Below are 23,825 nucleotides of genomic sequence, written 5' to 3' on the forward strand. Positions count from 1 at the left end.
AGTGACATTTACTGAGTAGAGGTCAAGGGTGCCCACACATCCTCCTTTGTATAGGGCAGCCCCCACAAGCAAAAGTTATCAGTCCAAAATGTCAGTCCGGCCAGAGAGGAGAAAGTTGGTCAATGCTTGCTTCTGAAAACAGATCTAAGTATGGAAGGACAGAAATAGCACATATATGGAGACTTAGCCAAGATCTCTGGGCTTACTCTGTGAGTGTCAGTGAGTGACACTAGGCTATCCCTACAATGATGGACTCTATGCTTTTATAATTATATATTATTTAATGATTGAACATTTTTTCTGATATAAATCATATTACATAATACTCTTTGAAGAATGCAAGAAAGCTTGCTTTTTAAAACACTTACCCATAATGATTCATCAAGGGAACTGCCCCCGTTGTTATAGTGCTCCATGTCCAGGGCCAAGATTCTGCCATCATTCATGAATCCAACCTGTGCAGAGAGAGCTGATCTCTGATACTGACACTAGGATCAAATATCTAAAGTTTACTTTGTCACTGTGAACTCTCCACATATGGAAAAAACTTTATGATGTAGACTTGGCAATAATTTCTTGGATATAAAACTAGCTCTGTGACCTTGGAAAAGCCATTTACCCTCTTAGACTACTTGTGAAATGGAAATAAATAAAGTAATACATGGAAAATTACAGGCACATAAACAATACACAGCAGATGTTCTACATATAAATTATTAATATTACTATTATAAATATTAATATTATCTCTTGTTCTCACAGTACTCTCCATTGGAAAACATTATCTTCTCATAGTTTTAGTCACCACAGTGGTGATAACTTCTATAATTATAATCTAGTCCTTTCAACAAAGTCCCATATTGGTGAAGGACATTTCTGTTTCAATGTCCTATTGTCACTTCTTCTCCAACATTTATACAAACCAACTCATTATCATTCCAGGTTGGTTCTCCTTCCAACTCGACTCTTTCTTCTAGAAATTTCCAAGTCATGTTTGTGGTTTTATTCTCCATTGTATTTTGCCAAATTTTTCACCAAATCCTATATTATTTTACAGAATAATGACTCTTAGACTCATCTCTTCTGCCTCTTACTATCATATCAAATGCTTCATGTCTGAATGCATTAGCTGCTTTCTACTGGTCCATCTGCCCATCTTCCTCTCTCAGGCCATCCTGCACTTTCTCATCATATTACCCTCCCTAATGCACCCATGTTTAGTTATGGCACTTGACTGAGCAAGAATCTATTCAGTCTCCTGTTTCTTGTGAGAGAATTTAAACTCCCCATTTTGGAACTTTAGGCCCCTCTTGGTCTTGCATTACCTAATCCAACCCATCTTATTTACACTACCTTCTGGTAATTGCTCTGTGTTTTAATGCACCCCTCCCCTTACCCCTACCCCTATCAAACATGCCATGCTCATTCCACCTCTGCATTATTGGTTCCACCACCTAGTATGCTTTTTTTTTTGTAACTATTCATTCTTGAAGGTCCATTATGTTTCACCTGTTCTAAGAAGTCTTCTGTACATACTCCAACTTATATTCACCTCTCTACATAGATTTGCTCACCTTTTAACCTTCAATTTTTAATGTTTGCATAATGATATCATATGTGTAAGTTTTATTCCTCTCCTCCCTTCACCAAAAATAATCTCCTCAAAACAAAGTTTACTCTAGCAAATTCTTTTGAACTAAACTGAATTCAAAATGTAGCTTAGAGTAAAATAGATTTGTTTGCTAGTTTCTAAAAATGTGTTCAGGGAGACATTTGTAGAGACCATGATACGCATTCAACAAATCCTGTGGTCCCCATCCTGTGCACACAGGAAGATGTATTTCCAGCTACCTTTTTAGTTAGGGGGCAAAGTTCTGGCCAAAGACACCAAGGTCCTTGCAAGGTCCACCTCTTACTGACTTGGTGTGAGAAATACCTTCCACATCACTCCATGTGCTTTCTCTTTCCTTATCTACTGCAGAAGACCCTGCAGAGGACTCAGTGTCCTTGGGCAGAGTTATCCAGTAGAACTTTCTGTGATGAAGGCAAGGTTCTGTGTCTGTACTATCCGATTCTAACCACATGTAGCTATTGAGCATTTGAAATAAAGCAAATGCAACTATGGAACGGAATTTTAGTTTAATTTAGTTCACTCAAATGTGAATTTCAGTGGTCATTTGAATGGCTTACTGGCTACCATATTAGACTCTGCAATCCAAAGGGATGGTGGTAGCACTACTTGAAAAAAGCTTGAGTCTCTGAATAGTTTTGTGGAACAGAGTCCTCCTTCCTCTACCCCCTGCTGATTACACTGGGCTGTTACTTGACCAAGAAATAGCATAATAAAGGCTTAAAGTCCTGAGAGTTTTTAGTTGTTAGAGTAGTTAGCTCACTTTGATAAGTAAAACTACCTCTTTTAAAGCAAAATAATAATTATTTTCTACTATGGAAAGTTTTCTAGGTGTTTCTAGAGCATAGTTTTACAAAAATACCCTTGATACGTTAAAAAAAGAGGACTCCATTTGCAAATAAGTGCAATTTCACATAACACCATTGTTATGGGAATTATTCTATTTTTTACCTCTTTTATTGTGTGAGTGAGTAGTTATCAGACCTACTTCCATAGATACATATGCTCACAGGTTTTCTAATTATTCACTGTGTAATGTCCAATGCCAGCTAGTCCTTTTTCTCAAATTGACATCTTTGAGTGAAACAGAAAAGCTTCATTGAACCAGCCAGTAATTAAACAATCAGCACAAGGTACAGAAAGTTAAATAGAGGAGCCATTTGTTAATTTGTTCATTGTTACTCCCCATTAGGGAATAGATAAATGCCGCCTCTGTGTTTCTGTCATGTTCTGTTTGTAGCAAATCCTTCCCTCCACCCATCTTCTGCTCACTTTGTACTTTGCAAAGTATGGGTTTCGGCCTCCAGTTATCAGCATGTCTTCTCCTCGTTCCAGAACACAGCGGACTGCACGACCATGTCTGAAACAGAAAAAAGGCAAGAGAGGTAAATTCTTACAAAGAAGGTTATATAGCTCCTAGTGAGACTTTGAGTGGCATTCACACACATCACAAAACACAGAACTACTACCCACACTTGGCCTCTACTGACCTCCAGGAAATGTGGTAGCCTCCCCTCCCTTTGGTGAGAGCATGACACCTGGCATTTGCTACTTGTCGAGGAAGTCTCCAGGGTATTCAAGGGGACATTTCCCTTTGTCATAAAGACCTCTGGCTATAGATAAAGTCTCAAGGCCACACTTCAATCTGGTTACAAATGGAGGAACACAGGTGGGGCCTGACTGCCAAGTACTCCCAAATAGGACAGGTCTAGAATCAAGGCTTCTGCTTCTGCGTTAAAGAACTGACCTACATTACTCTGCAAAGGAATTAAGCCTTTTAGATGTGCCTGCTCCAAAGACAATTTCTTGACCAAGAAATAACATAATAAAGGCTTAAACTCCTGCAAGTTTTTAGTTGTTGAAGTAGTTATCCCACTTTGATAAGTAAACTACCTCTTTTAAAGAGAAATAATAATTATTTTCCACTATGGAAAGTTTTCTAGGAATTTTTTATTGGTCAAGAAATAATTGGTATTATTATTATTATTATTATTTTAGATTCTCAAAGGAAAATGACAATATAAATAAATAAACCTAACAAAAGCAAAGTCTGTTTAAATCAATCAAGAAAATATACACTTAAGCATACCTATACACATAACTATACACACTTTAAAAATGTGTGTGTGTGTGTGTGTGTGTGTGTGTGAGTGTGTGTATACTTCAAAAGGTCATACACATTCTTCTAAAGGTCTAAAGTGCTAAGAACAAGTAGCCCCGTTCATTCAGGATCTGTTTCTGTCAACTTTCCAGGTATTCTAATGTTTTTCTGTGGCTTTCATTCTTTTTAGTAATTGATTTTTATTTTGGTTCTTATATGGATATAGCCTGACGATACAGACAAAGAAGTTGCCATAAGCTGGCAGCTAATTTGGGTGCTTGTATATCATGTGTGATTTTTAAATAATCTTGGCCTAGATTCTTCCTCATTAATCCTGATACTGAAATTTTCAGTCTGACTTTATTTTTAATATATTCAGAAGATTTTTCTCCACTTACTTGCTGGCAGCAAACGCAGTGATGGCTGCCATTGTGCTGGTTTTGAGCACCTTTCCCCCAAATGCCCCACCAACACGTCTTACATGACACATGACCTTGTTAGCTGGGACCTTCAAGACTGAGGCAACTACATCCTGTAAATGATAACAGATTTCATTAATCTGATCTATCTTCATCAAGGACTTAATTGTGACCACCACTCACACCCACAACCTTAGCAAAAAGAAACTGTTCCCTGAAACAGGAGTGTGACAGCCACTTTACATTTTGATTCCATCATGTTGTATATGCTACATAAACTGTGTGGCTATGCTAAATGATAAAAAAAAAACCCAATAAATTTAGCATGCATCCTCAGTTGATCTCAGCAATATTTGGCCACAATGGCTTTGCCAAAACTATTATTAAATAATTCTTGCAATAACAATGGATAACTTGGGACTATCAATTTTTTTTTTGTCTGTTTTCCCCATGAAACACCCAAAGTATCCTTTTCACACTATCCCTAGGGATGTGTTTCCTGAAGCTGTAAGATTTTGTGGCTTTCTGAGCCTCTCCCAGCTTGGATGTTTCCCTGCGTTCTGCTGTCTCCACTGAAGCAGGCACACTTCTCACCCCATCTGTATTACTGTGAAAGTGGACCCTTTAGTCTTCCCTGGATGCAGGTGCTATTCTTTTTGCTTTGAGGTCTTAGTCTTAACAACTGATTTTGACAGATGGGGTGCCTAAGAGAGACGGGCCCAACATCACACAGGGAGTGAAGAGCAGATGGAACTGGAACGGAATTCATCTGACCCTTTCTTAGTGTTCCAACTTCTATGAGGCCTCATTCTCCACTGTCCATACTCTGTTTCCTGCTCTTCTGGTAATAGCACTGGCTCTTTTGAACCTGCTGGATCAAGACCCTTTGCTTTCCTTACTTTCACCCTGATGCTTACACCTAACCTCCCCGTCTTGAACTCTCCATCCCAGCTCAGAAAGTCATTATGCCATTCCTCCTTGCTGGCATGCATGTTGCCGGAGAGAGGGGACACAAGCAACAACTGTTTGCAGAGGATATGAGTAGTGAATAGATGAGTGGCATTTGATCTTGCTGTGAAATGGCATGGAAATGCCCTCTCTTCTCTTACCATCTAGACAAACTTTACTCTGACTATAAATCCAGATTTAAGGCCCTCTCTCTCTCTCTCTCTCTCTCTCTGTGTGTGTGTGTGTGTGTGTGTATGTGTGTGTGTGTGTGTGTGTGTGTGTGAGAGAGAGAGAGAGAGAGAGAGAAAGAGAGAGAGAATGAATATTCAGGGTCATTCTAGCCCTCAACAAACCCCCTTTTCTCTTCATTCCTCCACTCATGTAAATTTTGACTTAACTGATTTAGCACCTTGCTATACTTTTTCCAATATGGCTCCCTAACTGTTTCTTGAGAGTTGGGTAGGGTACTATAAGCTTGGGAGGATAGGCCTTTCTCTTTTTTTCTCAACAGTACTAAGGGCAGAGCAAAAGAGACATGCTGATTGTATAAATGGTTGTAAAGTAATAGATCTATAAACAAAAGGCACACTTAATAAAACTCAAAAAGTTTGTAAATTACCTGGATCTTAATTCCCAAATCAATATAGTTACTAGTACTGAATATTTCCTTGGTTCCTGAAGAAATGACATTTTTGTGCTTTGTACATTTGATCTTGTGACTTTTTTGACAGACACAATTTATCTATGCCCCCTTCACCATAGCCCCATATTACCTGTATGTATTTGGGACTCTGTGTAGACACATAGACATCTATTTCTTGATCCTCTCCTTTGGGAACCACAAGCATGCTTTGGGTTTCCATATAAAAATGTTCTTGACCTCCAATGTGTATTTCACCTATTAAAGGAAAATTCTTGGAAGTCAAGGAAGCATTCAGAAAGAACAGGTAGTGCCCCCCAACTATATCCTGTTTTTCAGGAACTCCAAAGACAGGCAGTTCTGCTGGGGCAGCAGGCTACATAGTGAAGGGTAACAATTAACAATGTTTAGCTTTCTGCATGTCTGCAGAGTTGAAGGAGTTCTGTAGAGAAATATGTGGTGTCTGCTGAGCCAGGCCACAGAGCCCTAGGGAAAGATATATGACTTTCTAGAGTCAAAAACTGATAGCCAGGCAATGTCTAGTTCCAAGGAAAGATGGAGTCGCTGTAGTTCTCCCTGTTCCTCTTGTTAAATACACTATGTATAAATGAACACAAGAAGTATGAGAGCTAATTACACAAAATGGAATCATTTATGTCATTCCCCAAGTGAAACAGTGTCAAGAGGCCAGTGAGGAGAAAAGCTCAGGTCATAAATGCCTGTCTTGCAAGCTCAACCCAAAATTACAAGGGACTAATTGTAACCCTAACATTGAAAGATTAAAAGTCTAACCTACCAACTACTGACATTTGCCAAAATCAGAACATACCAGCTGCCAGTGACACTGCTGTGCCAGGGGGCTTACCTTTAAACAGCCTGTGTAACCTCCTCTGTCCTCAGTAAAACCTTAACATTTTCCTTCATCCTCTGACAAACAAGAGGCCACCTCTAGTTGGTGTGCATCTCCCAGACTGCAATTCTACTTCTTGTATTTGATTTCCCAGTAAATCTGTTGCTTGGTGATTTGTTGTTGTTGTTGTTCTTTGTTTTGTTTTGTTTGATTTCAAATTGACAGAAGACTTAAGAGGAGAGAAGAAGATAGACTGACTAGGAACTTTGAGACAAAGTGTAAATAGAGCATTGGAATCAGTGGGTTTTGCAATCATTATAAATGCTTGCCACATGCATACCAGCCTTGGATCTAGAGAAGCCAGCCATCCAAAAATATCAACGGGCAAAGACAGAAAAAAAAAAAAATACCTGTGAAAGTCTGCTATTTTTTTAAGACAAAGGATCAGGAAAAAGGAAGCCTCAGAAGACAAAATGAGACAATAAGCACTCTACCCCAACCAAACACCACAGAAAAATCTGCAGCCTCACCTCTACTTGCAAAGGTTAAGTGGGAAGCCAACCTGTAATGAGGCACCCCAGCCCCTCTGCCGGGCTGTGTCAGCAGATACATGGGGAACCTGTATTTCCACTCTCTATGGGCAATAACAAGACATTACCCACTTGTTTTCCACCAACAGAGTCAGTTCTAGAAAATAGAAGATTTAAATAAGATCCAGACATTATAACATGATATCCAAATGTCCCAGATACAATAAAAAAATGGCATATCACTCCAAGAACCTGGAAAACCTCAACTTCAACGAGAAAAGAAAGTCAAAAGATGCCAACATGGAAATGATACAGATGTCAGGATTATCTGACAATGATTCAATTAGCAATAAGGAAAATATAGAAAGTCTTAGCAAAGAAATAGAAGGCATAAAAATGTCAAATGGAAATTTTACAACTAAGAAATAAAACAAGCAAATTTTAAAAAACTCCTTGGATGGGCTCACCAAGGGACTAGGGAGAACAGAGGAAATGATTATTGAACAAGAATACAAAACAAGAGAAACTGGCCAATCTGAATAACAGGAAAAAACAAACTGGAGAAAAAAGAATAGGGCTTTGAAACCTGTGGGACCAAAACAAAAGATCTGACATTTGGGTCACTGAAGTCAAGTATTTGAAAAAATAATGGCTGAATATCTTCCAAACAGCAAAGGACATAAACCTACAGATCTGAGAAGCCAACTGAACCCTAATTGGATAAATTTAAACAAATTCCATGCCAAGATACATCACAGTTGAACTTCAGAAAACTGAAGAAAAAAAGCAATAAAAACAAAAAACCGTCTTGAAAGCGGTGAGAGAAAAATACTACCTCATCTGTAGGGAAAACACACTACCAAAGAAAACAGGTTGGGCTGGGGATGTGGCTCAAGTGGTAGCACACTCGCCTGCCATGTGCAGGGTGCTGGGTTCGATCCTCAGCACCACATAAAAATAAAATAAAGATGTTGTGTTCACCAAAAACTAAAAAAATAAACAGTAAAAAATTTTCTCTCTCTCTCTTAAAAAAAAAAAAAAAAAAAAAGACCACAGGTTTCTCTTGGGCTAGGTTGCACGCACCAGTAGTCCCAGCTATTCAGAGGCTAAGGCAGGAGGATCCCAAGTTCAAGGCCAGCTTATGTAACTTAGTAAGACTGTGTCTAAGAATAAAATAATAAAAATGGTTGGAGTGTAGTGCAAGGCCCTGCATTCAATCCTCTGTCCAAAAAATAAAAAATAAAAAACCATAGAGACCAGAGGAAGCGGCACCAAATTTTCTAGCTCTAAAAGGCCTATCAACTTAGAATTCTATCCAGTAAAAATATTCTTCAAGAATTAAATGGAGACCATGTCATTCTCAGCTGAAGGAGAACTAAGAGTTTGTTTATAACTGACCTACCCCAAAATAATAGCTAAAGAAAGTTTTTGGAATAGGTAGGAAATGACTTTAAAAAAAAAATAAAAGGAAACGGGAATATCTGTAAGGAAGAAACAACTTCAGAAAAAATAAAAATACAGATGAATATAACTCTCCTCCTGAGTTTTCCAAATTGTGTTTAAAATATAATTATAGCAATACTTTGTGTGGTTCCCAATGTATGTACAGGAAATATTTAATAAGACAATTATATTATGAGTAGGGAAGAGTAAAGGGATAGAAAGGGAGGTAAGGTTCACATTTAAACTAGCAAAATGTTGATATTATATATAAAATATCACTGACTGTAAATATATGTGATATATAAATATATCATGGTTATTTACATATAGGATATATATCATAGTTATACATATATATTTATACAGAGAGAGTTTTCACTAAAAAAAGTCTATACAAGGTGATATACTCCAAAATACAGGTAAATCAAAATGGAATTCTAAAAGTTGTTCAAATGAACCCACAGGAAGGCGGGAGGGGGGTGATAAAAATCAGAGGGAAGTGTTGGATGGAAGGTAGAACTTTAAAAAATTTTTAAATGTACCCAATAACAGTGATTTGTAAATTGTTTGAGGAAGATTCCCAAGGAAATATTTTGTATTTCACTCTAGAGTTCCTATCTTATCCAAAATCCGAGTAAAGAAAACCTGAGCACAAAATCTAATGTGTATAGTAAATATCGCATACACACACACACACACACACACACACACACATACACACATACACACACACACAAAGAGAGAACAGCAGAATGAACAGACTGTCTCATTTACATAATATAAACATTAAAATTTCGAGAACTCAGATCTTAACTTCCATTAAAGTTTTTAACAACTTATGAGAACCCACACATAGCCACTAGGCTTGAGTTCAGGGCTTGCAGTAGTACTAGTTTATTTTGTTCAATATTCATTTCATTTAAAATAAACAGAACTGGAACAATATTAGATAGACCTGTTCTTCCTTAAGCCTGTAAAGTTGGCAAAGTTTGTTTTTGATACTAGGGATTGAACCCAGGGGCACTTTACTACTGAGCCACATCCCCAGACCTTTTTATTTTTTATTTTGAAACAAGGTCTCACTAAGTTGCTTAGGGCCTCACTGAGTTGCTGAACCTGGCTTTGAACTTGCCATTCTCCTGCCTCAGCCTCCCAAGCAACTGAAATTACAAGGATGTGCCGCTGTGCCCAGGAATTAACAAAGTATTAACACCTTGTTTCACTGTCTGCCCATCCCTGCAGCCCCACCCACAGCCCCCTCCCTTCACCCTAGGGTGTTGATCTCAACTCTCTAGGATGGAAACCAACTTGATCAAGTAATCCCTGAGATTCAATTTTATCTCACTATTGGCGTAAGAATGATTTCTCCAGGCACATTTACATTTTCATGAGGTCCTTAAAAACCAAAAAGCCACTAATATGAAAGTGTCTACTGGTACTTTGCCGACAGCACAGAGTTAGGAAAAGTAATCTCAGTTTCAGGGTCCCTTGTAAATCCCACACCAAAGAAACAGGGAAATCCATATGTGAATGAAGTGCCTGTTTTCAAGGGCAACGCACACTGAGCCTGTCAGGTGATTTTTAGAAGGCAAAGGAAGGCTTAAATTAGACCTGCTCAAAAGGCTTCCCTGGTTATTTTCTCTCCCCCTATTTTTTTTCAGATAGTTTTACCTTCAAGAATTTGATCAACCACTTTAAATGCTTTATCAATATTTCCATATTCCAGCTTCCTTTCTGTCTTGAAGAAGGAGTTATGTCGTATAGCATCCTAGAAAGAGAACAGAGAAGGCTGCAAGGATGCAAGAGATCCAGTCCTAGGGCACTAGCCACACCCTCGGGTGCCAATCAAGGCACTTTCCCACAATCCTATGAGCCTTGAACCAGGGCTGGAGACTCCCCAGCCAATGAAAATCTGCCTGTTAGGTCCAAAGAAACTGAATATATTTAGAAAAAAACTGGCACTGAGGCAATCCCAGAATGGAACTAGTATTTTGCAGGCCAATTATTGTCTTCAATCCACAACTTATTTTATGTATCCAGGGCCACATAGCACACTGGCTCAGAAATGCGGCTGCACCAGTTATATCAATTTTCTCCACTTACTAGTTGTTTTACTGTGGACTTTTACTTCCCCTCTATGAGTATCATCTGTAAAATGGAAGTAACAGTTGTGCATAGAGGTCCAAGAGGGTTGTGAAATGAAACATGTAAAGGGCTTGTATGGCATATAGTTAAATGTTCAACAAATGCTAGACAAAGACACTAATGATTGAGATCATGGTGGCTTTGCCTGCTGGTCTCGCCCTCCTCCTTTGGGGACATAAGCACTTCATTTGTAGAGGGAAGTGGAGCACCTGGAACCACTAATCCTAGAAGTAAATCTCTATTATCAGCCTTGTCCTGGTGCCACCAATCCACTTACACACTGGCTTCCCTGGTCCCCAGAGAAGGAGTGCAGTGGTACACATAAATAAAAATGTAGCTACAACAGCCTAGATTGGTTTTTTGTTACGAGGGTTTTCTTACCTATCCCTGGGAATTTATCTTACTGTGATCCATGTGTTTGTCGGTGAATGGACCATGTGAGTTCCTGCCAGCATGATCCACCATGGATTATCGTTCATCCATGAAATTCCTACCTGCTGGCAGTTGAGGGTTCTCCTAACTCTGGATCTCTCAAGCCATCAGTATCTGTCTGGACCTGTCCTGTCCACACACCTTATAGGGATGCTCTTTTGTCATCCTGTCATTTCCTCCACTGAGAAAGTGGGTCCAGGCTGTTGGACAAAGTGTTTGTTGATTGCTATTACAGTTAGCAATGTGACCCTGGGTAACTGTCTTTGAGTTTCCTCATCAGTATGGTCACTGCAGTTGTTTGGCATCATAGGATTGCTGTGAGCATTTAGTGAAATCATGCACAAAACCACCTTAGATCCATGCCCCACACGCAGAGCTCTTCGAAGCTCTGATGGAGCTGTGGATGATGATGCTTAAGGAGAAACTCTGGTGGGGAGCACATTTTTTTCACATGATCCTCAGCTTCCCCCCACCACCCCGCATCCAAGAGTTTTGATAGAGTTTCCCAATTCAAACTACCAAAACCAGACATAAGCCAGGTTCAACTTTGGTGTTAGTGATAGATATATTTCTTGTTATCCTATTTTGTTCGATAACATACTTCTTACTGGAATTAATTCACACTCCAGTGCTTTTCTTATTAATTAAAGATTCAGATATTCCAAGTTGAAGAAAGAAGCTACCTTTTATAAACTCCATTTTTTAAAGTTTAAGCTTTTTCAACTTCACTTCTCCTTGCTCTTTTAATAATTTTGAGTCAATTTCCTGAATATTCATTGGTTAGGAAAGTGTTAGCAGGACTTTAATGTGTAGGGAGCTAGGCATAGCTTCCTATTATCAACTTGGATTAAATACACTCTGATCCAGTTGACTGACCTTGGAGAATTTTATCTCTGACCAATTGGGAGGTAACTCTTTTCCATAATTCTGATATTCTCTGGCAGACAATCAGGTATCTACTGGCTGAAGTGGGGAATGCAGGGGAGGAGGGTATCTATTTATTTATTGGACTTTTATTTGGCTGGAATGTGGGGAAGGGAAGGGTGGATACTCAGTCACTTGTATTGGGAAAAGAATTACAAAAAAATATTTATGGAGTATTATGTTAATAATTTCTTAAGAAGTAATCCTAACTCAAAAGCAAAATTTGGGGAAAGGAATACATAAAGTAAGTAGGAACATCAGGCAACATAAGAATGATAGGGCCTGAGAAGGGAATAGAATGTGTGAATTTGAAACTGGCCAGGGACATCTGCAAGGCCTCACTCAAACAAACTTCTGTTTTTATCTTCTTGACATTATTTTAATATAATTTTAAAATGCTAAGTAAAATTTCCAGAAACAAATGCCATGTTCCTAGGCATAAAGTCTCATGACAGAAAACATCCTCAAGGTCAGGTTCTCATGGTGACACTCACCTTGGCCAAGTCATTTCCTCTTTCCATCTCAGACCATGCTAGTCACCTAGAGAACCATGTGCTCATTATATGGAGGGTAACACTGTGTTCCCAAGAGTACATGCAGCCTGCATGGACTGAATCTAGTCTACTCAGGAGGTTTCATGCTTTCCTTATTATAAGAAGCAATGGAATATTCAGAACACTTACCATTTCATGGAGATGGTTCTTACCACCTCTATAGATTTCCAATGTCTGTCTAAAATTAGAATAGAAAATGCAACTCTCCAATTTGTTCAAGTTGCCAAAATTCCTGTAGGCATTATATGATCTATTTCCACATTCATTTAAGATATGCATTTAAGAATCTAAAAGTAGTATCTCCCATATTTGCTTCATAGAAGATCTAATCAGTCCAGATCCTGAGAGGAGGTGAATCAGAGCTACAGGATAGACCCACAGTCTTGGACATTGTTAGCTGTCCATCTAGCACTCTTCTCACCTTCTCCTTTCCAAGCAATGCTCAGATTTCTGTATAGGTTTCCTGCACTCCCTCTGTAGCCCATGCATTACCAAGAAATATGACCCCACCCTCAGTTTCAGAGTTAACAAACAGCTCCTACATTTCTCTGACCAGTCATTAATTCACCATGTGATCCAAGAGGCCTAATTAGGGTTGTCTCAGGATGTGCCTGGAATGCTGAGACAATAGGATTCCTTTTATCATTGAACATGAACAAGGAAACCCATGTTTCCCAGCTGCCATCTGTGTGCACAAGGGATGAGCCTATACTCATCCCTTGAGAGGCAAAAATAAATTGGAGAAATTGCTCATACTGATCTAGTTTGAGTTGATAGAGTCCCTGAGTTCTGGAAAGTCACTTTGAATCAGGTTCTACTGTTACTATACCAAAAACATTTTAACTTTTAACTGATATACTTCTGATGTCTGCTCTTCCATTCTGCTGTCTGCACCACTTCAAACTCATTACCTCAATTGTTAGGATCACCGGCTCCACGTCTTGGTAGACAATCTTTACTTGCTTAGCAGCTCGTCTTGCCTGAATCTCAGTATCTGCAATCACGGCACAGACAAGCTGACCCACACAAAATACCTATGACACAGAAAGACCTTTGATGTCAAGGAGAGCAGGTATTCATTCATTATCTCCCCCGCCCCCCACAGCACAAGGCTTGATACGCACAATAAAGGACCCCTCTCCATCTGCCCATGCCTATAGAATCTGCTGATTCTAAAGCACTGTACATCTCTGTGCTGTATCATGGGCAGAGGCAGCTGCAGAGGGGGAGGGGTGATGCAGCCTTGAGCGGACTCAGGCTCCAGCCCAGTCAAGGGGGCTTCTTGAGGGCCAGCTGGCTTATGAGAACCAAGCTATGATTGACCTGTGGCTGTCCCACCACATTTAGGGCCAATCTGCAGAAGAAACCTTCTGTTTTCAAAGACAGGGAGAACCAAGAATTTGTAGCTCATCTACAAAAGGGGGTGATTTGGGAAAGAGACTTCTCATGTGATTACACTACACTGCTGGTGAACAAGTCACTGCCTACAAACTGTCCTGGAGCTCAGGCTTCTCAGGAAGACATGTGAAAGACCCAACTGCCAAGATATGACCAAGCACAGGGCATCCCTTCCCTCGGGGGCCGCAGTCAATATCATGTCACCTGCAGATGGGGTAGGTGGACTGGGGAGCTCACACAGGAACCAGGACAGAAAGCTGGTTTGGGTGAGAGGAGCAGATAACTAAGGCTCACAACATGTAAAAATAGTCTGAACTGGGTGATTTGAGTTCTCTCTCCCACCTTATTCTATGGTTCACACTCAAATTTAAACATTCATTTAAAATAATCTACTTTAGACCATTGTGTCTTCCACAGTGAATACAGAAATGTTATCAGAAAAAAATGATACCAGGGTTGGAGAGCTTAGTCAGTGATAGAGAAGTTGCCTAGCATGTGTGAAGGCTTGGGTTCAATCTCCAGCAGCACGCGCACACATACACATACACACACACACACACACACACACACACACACAATAGTATTTAAAACATTAGTGTATAGTTGGGTGTGGTTCATTGGGGGCAGAGAAGAGAGAGAAGTGAAACATGTTGATTGTTGAAGCTGGAGGATGCTTCTATGGAGTCTCTATTTTGTGCATGATTACAAAAATGTCTGCAGTGAAAAGATGTTTAAAAGTCATAAAGTGCCATAAATGAGTGTTAGAAAAGGAGTGAGGCCAGCTAGGCAATCCTCCAACATGGCACTACTCTCCACAGATGCTCGGCTTTGCCCCTGTGACCTGGCACATCAATCCCTAAGATGCTCACAGTCTGCATAAGCACACTTCAGAGAGCAGGTTCTAAGGTGCAGCCAGGAAATCCCGCTTGTTTAGTTAACATTTATGCACGGACTATAATTCTCACTGCCCCCTGCCAGTAATATACAACCTTACCTCAGGGGAGTTTCAACCTTGAGTTCAGATTTCTGGTCGTCAAGCTTTCATTTTTATTCACTAAATCTTCCAGCAAGAGCCAGAGTTAGGGACTATTTCAAAGGATGAAGCTCTTTTGTGTAACTATTGAACTGAGAAGTCTGAAGTAGTTATGCAGAAAACCTGCTAACCACTGTCCTTGCTGTATTTTCTAGTAACTTGACATACAGTAGACCAAGTTAAAGCTTTCAAATGGCAATGGTGTTTTCACCGGTTTTTTTTTTTTTTACTCTTTTACCTTGTTATACAGAATATGCAGATGGCCCCTCACTCAAGAAATTATATTAGGCAGGGGGAATAGATAAGATATACAAACAAATAAGCTTAATGCAAGAAAAAAAAAAGTGCATTGAAAGTCCTCTTCTTAAAGACAGACGTGAAGCTCTCTGAGGGCAGGGACCACATGTCTTGTTCAGCTATGATGATCATATATAATAGATCCCTAAGAAATGACCACTGAATATATGGTAGTGTGACAGAATGAGTCAGAATTAGTTCAGAGAGGGAAAGAGAACTTCTGAATTCAAGGATAAGAAAAGGCTTCAGAGTTACGATACCACTTGAACTCAAACTTAAAATTTGGACATGGTGGGACTGGGGTAATGACGAGATTTGCTAGGGGCAGGGATTTGCAAGTAAACCTTGCCATAATCTTCTATTCATTTATTTTTTCATACTGTGAGCAGCATACTATATAATTATTATAAAATATAAAACACCAAAGTATCTTTCATATAACTAGTAAACTTCTTATGTGGAAATGAATAAATTTGAATGCATTCAATATCTATAAGATATATTTATAAGATAAAAATATCTTATATTTGATAATAAACATTCAAGAATATTGAATACTTTTATGACATATCAAATTAGATGGTAACTTTAAGAAAATATGAAGTTCCATGAACTGAGGCACTTCATTTTTCAAACAGAAAGCAAAAGTGAAATAAATACCTCATCTGTCGCCAGCAATGTCTCTGTGGAGAAGGAATTTACGTCTTGAAGATGATCCGCAGTCACAATGTCCACTACACCGGGCAGGCTGAGAGCTTCTGATAGATCAATAGACCTAGATGACAACACACACCACAGGCTCCTCAGAGCAGCCACACACCCCACAGATCCTTGAGAATGTGGTTAATTTGAAAATAAGGTATGAGAGAGGTAAAAATATGTTAAAGAACTACTCCCATAATTCTCTGCTAGACAATCAGAAAGAATTTGGGAGACACAGAAGTTATTACATGGGGGGAAAATTTGTAGTAAATACTAAATTTCAATCCCACTGTGTCTCCAGTCTACAATGGACATCACCAACAAATAGCTTACCCTCTTTATACCATTAACTCTCCATTAATGTGACTGATTTAGACAAAAAGGCAATCATTAATGCCTTTTGAGTAAGACCACTTACACAATCTTAGCATGGGCTCTTGAACTAGTTACAAAAGTCAAAAACAGTTCCCGGTCCACTGCAGGCATGTCATCACAGTAGATGGCTTCCCCTGTGGCATGCTTAATACCAGACAGATGCATGACGGGACGGCCAATCGGGTCTCTCGGAAGCTGCTTTGGGTCTACATTCTGTTTAATAAATAATCAACATATAATTTTTACATTTTTATAGAGAAAACAATAATCATATTATGTACATTTCCTATAAGAGGGTAACAATATAGTTCACACCCAAACCAGAACACTTCAGGGAATGAAAACAGTCACTATTCACAATAACACCAGGAATAATAAGCCTATTACAATAATTTGATAGGAAAACTGGAATATGTAGCCATCATGTGGTTTTTAGAGTTTTCACGTTTTTTGAATATAGATGCCAGATATCTCTAATGGAAATTCTATTTGCATATGCAAATTAATTTAAATCTTTCTTCCTGATAATATAAAGTTATGTTCTTTTGCTAATGTCCATGTATTTCTTTAAATTTTATTATCAAATTTATCTTCCTACTTACATATGAACATGATGCATGTAATATTTTGCAAGAATGTGATGATATGGTGACAATCTTTGTAGAAAACATTGAGAGTATGTTTTTTTTATTATTCGTTGTTCAAAACATTACAGAGCTCTTGACATATCATATTTCATACATTAGATTCAAGTGGGTTATGAACTCCCATTTTTACCCCAAATACAGATTACAGAATCACATCGGTTACACATCCACATTTTTACATAATGCCATATTAGTGACTGTTGTATTCTGCTACCTTTCCTATCCTCAACTATCCCCCCTCCCCCCTCCCCTCCCATCTTCTCTCTCTACCCCATCTACTGTAATTCATTTCTCTCCTTGTTTATTTTCAAGAGAGTATGTTTTTAACCAGAAGAGCCCCACCACCACCACCATTTTGAGTGAATAATTCTAAGAAATAACCAGTAATACTCTTAATTTAGATAATTTAGATAGACAATGGACTTGAATCTAAGTGATTCATTGGTGTTTGAGTGATTGACTGGTGTTACTCTGTTTTAGAGAGCCATCGAGTAAAATGACTTGCTCCTGGTTCTGTGAGTACCTTAAAGATGTTGCACCAATCAAAACAGAAACTAAGCAACATGACATCTCCCCTGACATTTCAGATAAAAGAGCTGTTAGCAGTCCTAGTTGGGCGGGTACTGGGAAGAGAAGTGGAGGTATGAAGAAAGGAGGAGAAGGGGTTACAAGACGTGATCTAGGCTGAGCTTAGAGACCAGGGTAAAGGCTGTGGCTGAGGAGCTGACTGGCAAGCAGTATTGGGCAGCCTCTTCCATAACTCAATGTATTTGGTGCTGAGCTGAGGCCAAGTTCCCCAGAGGCTTCCTTGGGGCACACAGTCAGGTCAGTAGAGTGAGATGTAGGCAAAGTTAGGGACATCTCCCCTTCCTGTCCCATCCATTGCCCCATTCTGCAGTTCACAGGGTCACCCTGAACTGTGGATCAAGAAGGGATTCTTCTTTTGAGATAAACCCATAGCATTGGGCTATATTATACAGCAGGTGGGAAGAGAGAAGTCACAAACAGAACACATACTGGTTGAAAACCTTGACTGGGAGGAAAAAGAAACTCTACAACCTGACCTATTTCCAACTTAGTATAATTTAAGGCATCTGAGGGAAAGAAAACCTAGGTGTTTTTGTACTCAATTACCAGAATGTGCAGTTTGAGAAAATCTGTTCAGTACACACTGGCAATGAATGAGATGTCTAAGTCCTGTTTCATTTATAGGTACATAATTTCCTGGTTTGAAGTGATTCCTGGTTCAATGAAAATGCCCCAGGGCTCTTGTTCTATGGAAGCCAAGGGAAAGTTGTCTGAGATCCTGTGGATCCAACATGTTTCCTTTTCAGGCAGACACCTGGCTTTCTTGTCTTTTTTGAATTTGGATTAACTGAAGAAATCCCATGAGTGGAGGAGAGACATGTTTACAATGGAGAACTTTATGTAAAGATAGCTATGAAATATACAATTCCCCCAAAGCCCTCTCCCGCCCACAGGATTAGAGAAGAGTGGTCCTCACCTACTGTCCACCCACTGGAGGTACTCAAGGAAAGAAAACTTCAGCTTAAGATAGATCAGAAATTCTCCAGGCAGATAACAGGCCCAGAATATCACAAGGGAAAGAGAGAGTGGTATGCATAATTTGGGAACATGTTGTGGATCATCTAGAAAATGAAAATAACCCAATTGTTTTCAAAATGTAAATAAGAAGTGAAATGTCAACCAAATTTGTGCAGAAATTGGAGTGCTTTTTATAACTGACTTGGCAAAAGATGTGTAGAGGATGCACTGAATTTATTTCTATTTTATAAAAATGTACTATTTTACAATAGAATAAAAGCTGATCAATAGCATTTATTGTTTTAATATCCATGTTCACTTTACTTAAATGCAAACTTCAATTTGTAGTGACCATAATATACAGCACCAAAAAGGAATGCTGGCTAAGTGTTTTTGGATCTTGTTGAGTTCATCCTGATTCATAAGCTAGAAAGCAGAGAATTATAAAAAAAAAAAAAAGTAATTTAGGACTGGAACCATGCACTATTTAATCAGTCTATGAATGCAGAGAAATACAGGAAAATGAAAGAAATTTTTACATATGGTGGTTCAGATATGAGCAGGGATTTGAAGAAGCCCCAACACACCCCAATTCCACTGATAGAGCTCATTGCTCCCTTCCTATGGCCAGAACCTTTCAGTAATTCTCTTCTTCTCCTTTAGGGAACTGAGGTGATAATCAAAAGAAAAAAAATGTGAATCTTTTATCAGGTATGTTTTTCCAAATGGTACAGATAATAGGAATTGATTCCTCTGTAAAATATCCCCCAAAGTGCTGAGTTATCATACTACATTGGGCTCTCAGCTTGCACAACATTTGAGTGAAAAATTACATTTTTTAAATCCTAAGAGTTTTTTTTTTCCTTCCCAAAAGTAAAATGTTAGGCAATTCATAAGTTTGGACACTAAGAAACACATTCATATGAATCTATAAAGACTCTGGAAACTTTCTATTACTAACACTTTTTATGGTTTAAAAAAAAAGCATCATAGCATTAAAAAAGTCTTTTGAAAATGTTCTGTGTAAAAACTACCAAAAGATCGAGGGAGAATTCCAAAATATATCTTTATCTTACTGAGTAACCAAGTATGAAATTATTTTAGCTGAGTTTATAATTTTTTCCTATCAGTTGTGATGAATATACTGGAGAAAGGTGGTGCTGCATGCTGTATGCTGTAGTTTAGGTCTGAAATGTCCCCTAAAGTCCTATGTGATAGAGGTGATTGAGAAGCAGGGGAAACTTGAAGAGAAGGGCCCGAGTAGGAGGTTTTTGGTCATTGGGGGTGCGCCCTTAAAGGGGATGTGGGACACTAGTCTCTTCCTCTTTGTCTTTTTTTGCAGGTTGGATAGGAGTTGAACAGTTTTCCTTGTGTTATGCACTCTACTTTTGCCCCCTGGCACCTCCCAGAGATCTAAATGCAGTGGGTCTGCCTGATCATGAACTGGAACCTCCAAAACTATAAGCCAAAACTTTTCTCTTTTTAAGTTGGTTATTTCAGGTGTTTGTTATAGTAATGGAAAGTTGATAAACACTTTCAAAATGCTTTCAATGCAAATAAATGGATTTGGAGAAAAAATGCTCATTATGAGGGCTGAAGTTGCTCTAACAGCATGAATGTTCACACATGTGTGGGAAAAAATAAAACATAGAAAAACCAAAGCCAACTCTCAACTGTGTAGGAGATATACTGCATCCAAACCTTTGTTTTGCAATCAATAATAACAACTTCCTTCAATATCATCCACTATGTGAAGATTTTCAATTTTCTTTGGATGGCTTGAATGCCCACTAATTTGTTTCTTGCTGAAATGTATTCCATTGCCATGGCAATGTTAGGGTATTTATAAGTTGAAGATTGTGAATACCATATTTTACAGAACACCAGGGAACATGGCAGTTTTCAGCTTTCAAAATATTCACTTCCAATACTGTTTGGCATATTTGAATTTTTGAACATATTGAACCTAAAACCTCAAGGGGTATACAGCAACTTCAGTGTTTGTTATGACATACTATAAGTTTTATAACTGAATCCAACAACAGATTCACTGAACTGATGTTTTAAAGACACTCTTCCTGTTTTTAACTTAATATAACTCTCAAAGTCAAATTTCTTGATAATAATTTCAAGGAAAAACACATCAGATTCTATCCAGTTTACCAACAGAATGACTTCTGGTGATATTTTTAGGATGTCATGGCAGAAAATTCCATTTGAAAGCAGTGAGTAGCTCTGTTTCCCCATACAGTCAGCCAATACTAAGAAAACTTGAAAATAGTTCTGAGAACTCCTGTGTGATTCAACTCTAAAATGGAACTCACAGAAAAATCACTTGGACAGGTGGAAGGAACTGGGGGAGCAAAGGATCTCCACGTTTGAACAAAACAAATCAGTAGCTCTCATAAAAAATTGTCATTGAATTTTCACCAGCCTCCAAGGACTGTCTTCTGTTCCTCTGGAATAAAACCAGAGCAGCCCACAGTCCTGACATGGAACACAGCTTTGATTGAGCTTTGACAACCACAAAGCCAAGGGCAGAAAGCACACAGCAAGCTAGCAGCTCGTTCAAGTCAGCAGCACAGGCCACAGTACAAAACGTGTGGCCTTGAAAATCGAAACACATTATTCTTTAAAATAACCATTGCTAAATCTGTTTTCAGTAATGATTCTTCCTCATTGGTTTACAATTCTTTTTCTTTTCATAATACTGGGAATTGAACCCAGAGCTTGCACGCTAGGCAAGCACCCTACCACTGAGCTATAGCTCTGGCCCAGTTCTGGGCTTTTAATTAGTACTGCAGGAGGCTGGGAGTTCACCAGAAGGGGCACTTGGGCTTATGAAGCTTGAGAGTCACTGAGAGACTCTGGGAACCTCCCAGTGTGCTGTAGCCCAGACTCTGAATTTAAAAAGAAAACATAAAAGGCCACTAACCTGGTACTGTAACGTACTCCAGTGATGTCTGGAATGAAGATCTTCTAAAGCACTCTCGTAGTTGTTTGCTAAGCTAGGATAGTGACCTGGGTCCTGAAAAGGAGAACCATGAGAGATAATTAAATGATCTTGAATGTGCCAAATTGATTTTAGAAGGGAGGCTAGTGTTATTCTTAGCAAGTATCTTTTTCTTTTTTCTTTTTTTTTACTTAGGATTGAACCCAGAGGCACTCAACCACTGAGCCACATCCCCCACCCTTTTTATATTTTATTTAGAGACAGGGTCTTTCTGAGTTGCTTAGGGCCTCACTAAGTTGCTGAGGCTGGCTTTAAACTCATGATCCTCCTGCCTCAGCCTCTAGAACCTCTTCAATTACAGGCATGTACCACTACCCCAAGCCTTAGCAAGTATTTCTACTCTGAAGTCTAACATTTATTAAGTACTGAACCCTGTATAACAATACTTAAGTTGTACAATAACAATACTTAAGTTGTACAAGCAACTCCCTGACTTCAAGGACGTGTACCCTAGAAAGTACATATGCATTCACCTAGTAGAAAGAGCCCAGTAAATGTAGTAGGTCACTGGCTTCCACCATCTCTACATTTCTTGTTCTCTACACGCTTTCCTAAATTATTTGAGGACTTACACACCAATATGATAGGAAGCTAAATAAAATAAAATAAAATAAAAGAGAATACTTAAGCCAGGAAAAAGTCAGAGCCAAAGCATACAATTGCAAAGATCATGAAACCCAGCCACGTGGGCAGAAAAGGGGTACAGAGGTAGAACCTGGCTACCACTCCACAGGAGGACAAGTTTCTGTCCCAGAAAGAACACCCCTAGGAACAGAAGGAAATGGGGCATTTGGGTTTTTGCACAAGACTTTAAGCAACACATCTGATGGTCAATTTTTAAAACTTAAAATAATTTTAATAGAAAATAAAGTTAATAAAGGCTATTATTTTTAAAGAAAGGAAGTTATTGATGGAAGGTATAAAACTACAACAAGGCAGAAGTTTTAAATTATATCACTGATTCACCAAGAAATTGTATTAGTTTTCTCTTAATTAAGGGAGTCTACAATTGGCTATATTTTTCCCCTCTTTTGATGATCTAGTGCCAAATCTCATTTATATACGACTTCAGACTTCCATTCTTAAAATTTTGATAAAAAACTTTCTGGTTTTTAGTTTTTCCCATTCATAATAAGAAGGTACTTTCAAAAGCAATGATAAGAGAGGACTTTGTGTCTGTTATTTAAGGTGAACACACTGATTTCCATACCACAAGAATAGTAATAGCTTCCAGTCTCATCTCTAAGGCTGGCTGTAGCACGGGGTTAAGGGAGGCCAATAAGGTTCAAGTTTCCTTGGGGTCTAATGAATTTATTCAGAGAATTTATTTTCAATTGTGTCCTCCCTAGCCAACAGTCTTGCAACTAACTCTCACAAGGAAGACCAGGCAAGAGAACACTAGGATTCTCACCACTATCATCAGGACCACCACTAAGTGGTTCCTCTGAAGCACCAAGGATCATATAAGCCATTTTTCTATGATGACCCATTTCACAATAATCTTGGACAGTGGCTGCCACCATCACCATATGGGTGAGAAAAATAGAGCTGAGCCCAGAAAAGAAAACCAAACATGGGTGAGCTTCAATAAGTGGAAGAAAATGTATTCAAATCACTAGCCAGTTTTCTAAACATTATCTAGAAAAACAACAGGTCAGAGACAAAATAACTAAGTGGTGTTAAATAGAATCCTGCACAACACTGTGTTCCACCTGCAGTTCTTCCCCAAACTCACACCCATCCACAGACAGCCCCATGGAAACCCAGTAAGTCCTGGCATTTCTGATTTGGGTCTTCTTTATATTCTACTCAACAGAGCATTTGGGTGCCCCTCAAAGTGCCCAGTCTTGGGAAAGCTAATACATGACCGGTTCCACTTACCATCCTCTTCAAAATCTGTAAAACTTCCAGGTAGAACTTGAAGAGGAAGCTGATGATGAGGGTCCTTTTGAACTCCACCTTCCCACCTGGAGCTGAGCCCGGAAGGGACACTTCCTCCAAAATGAGCCTGCAAGCTGTATCCAGCATCTCTTCACTCCATGGCCTGGGAGAAGCAACTTCTGCTTTAAGTACTGTATATACATTCTTTTGTTTAATCATCTCAACTTTCCTATGAAGTGGGTATGATTATCTGTCTTTGATAGATAAGGAAACTGAGGTACCATAAAGTTAAGTAAGATGACTGAGCCGGGTGTCGTG

At 38.9% G+C, this 23,825-nt stretch overlaps 1 protein-coding gene across 1 annotated transcript in view; it reads right to left on the reverse strand.

The window, feature by feature from the left end:
* Positions 1-23,825, reverse strand: part of Aox1 (aldehyde oxidase 1) — a 69,436-nt gene that overhangs the window by 20,985 nt on the left and 24,626 nt on the right. Inside the window, exons 15-24 of the mRNA XM_076865610.2 lie at positions 23,508-23,670; positions 21,549-21,641; positions 16,465-16,634; positions 16,005-16,119; positions 13,528-13,650; positions 10,233-10,329; positions 5,872-5,996; positions 4,130-4,263; positions 2,903-2,990; positions 369-455 (exon numbers count right to left, since the gene is read on the reverse strand). Coding sequence (XP_076721725.1) covers positions 369-455; positions 2,903-2,990; positions 4,130-4,263; positions 5,872-5,996; positions 10,233-10,329; positions 13,528-13,650; positions 16,005-16,119; positions 16,465-16,634; positions 21,549-21,641; positions 23,508-23,670 — 1,195 coding nt within the window. The remainder of the gene's footprint in view (positions 1-368; positions 456-2,902; positions 2,991-4,129; positions 4,264-5,871; positions 5,997-10,232; positions 10,330-13,527; positions 13,651-16,004; positions 16,120-16,464; positions 16,635-21,548; positions 21,642-23,507; positions 23,671-23,825) is intronic.

Source organism: Callospermophilus lateralis, chromosome 9 (assembly GCF_048772815.1).
Source record: "Callospermophilus lateralis isolate mCalLat2 chromosome 9, mCalLat2.hap1, whole genome shotgun sequence".
Taxonomy (NCBI): Eukaryota; Metazoa; Chordata; class Mammalia; order Rodentia; family Sciuridae; genus Callospermophilus; species Callospermophilus lateralis.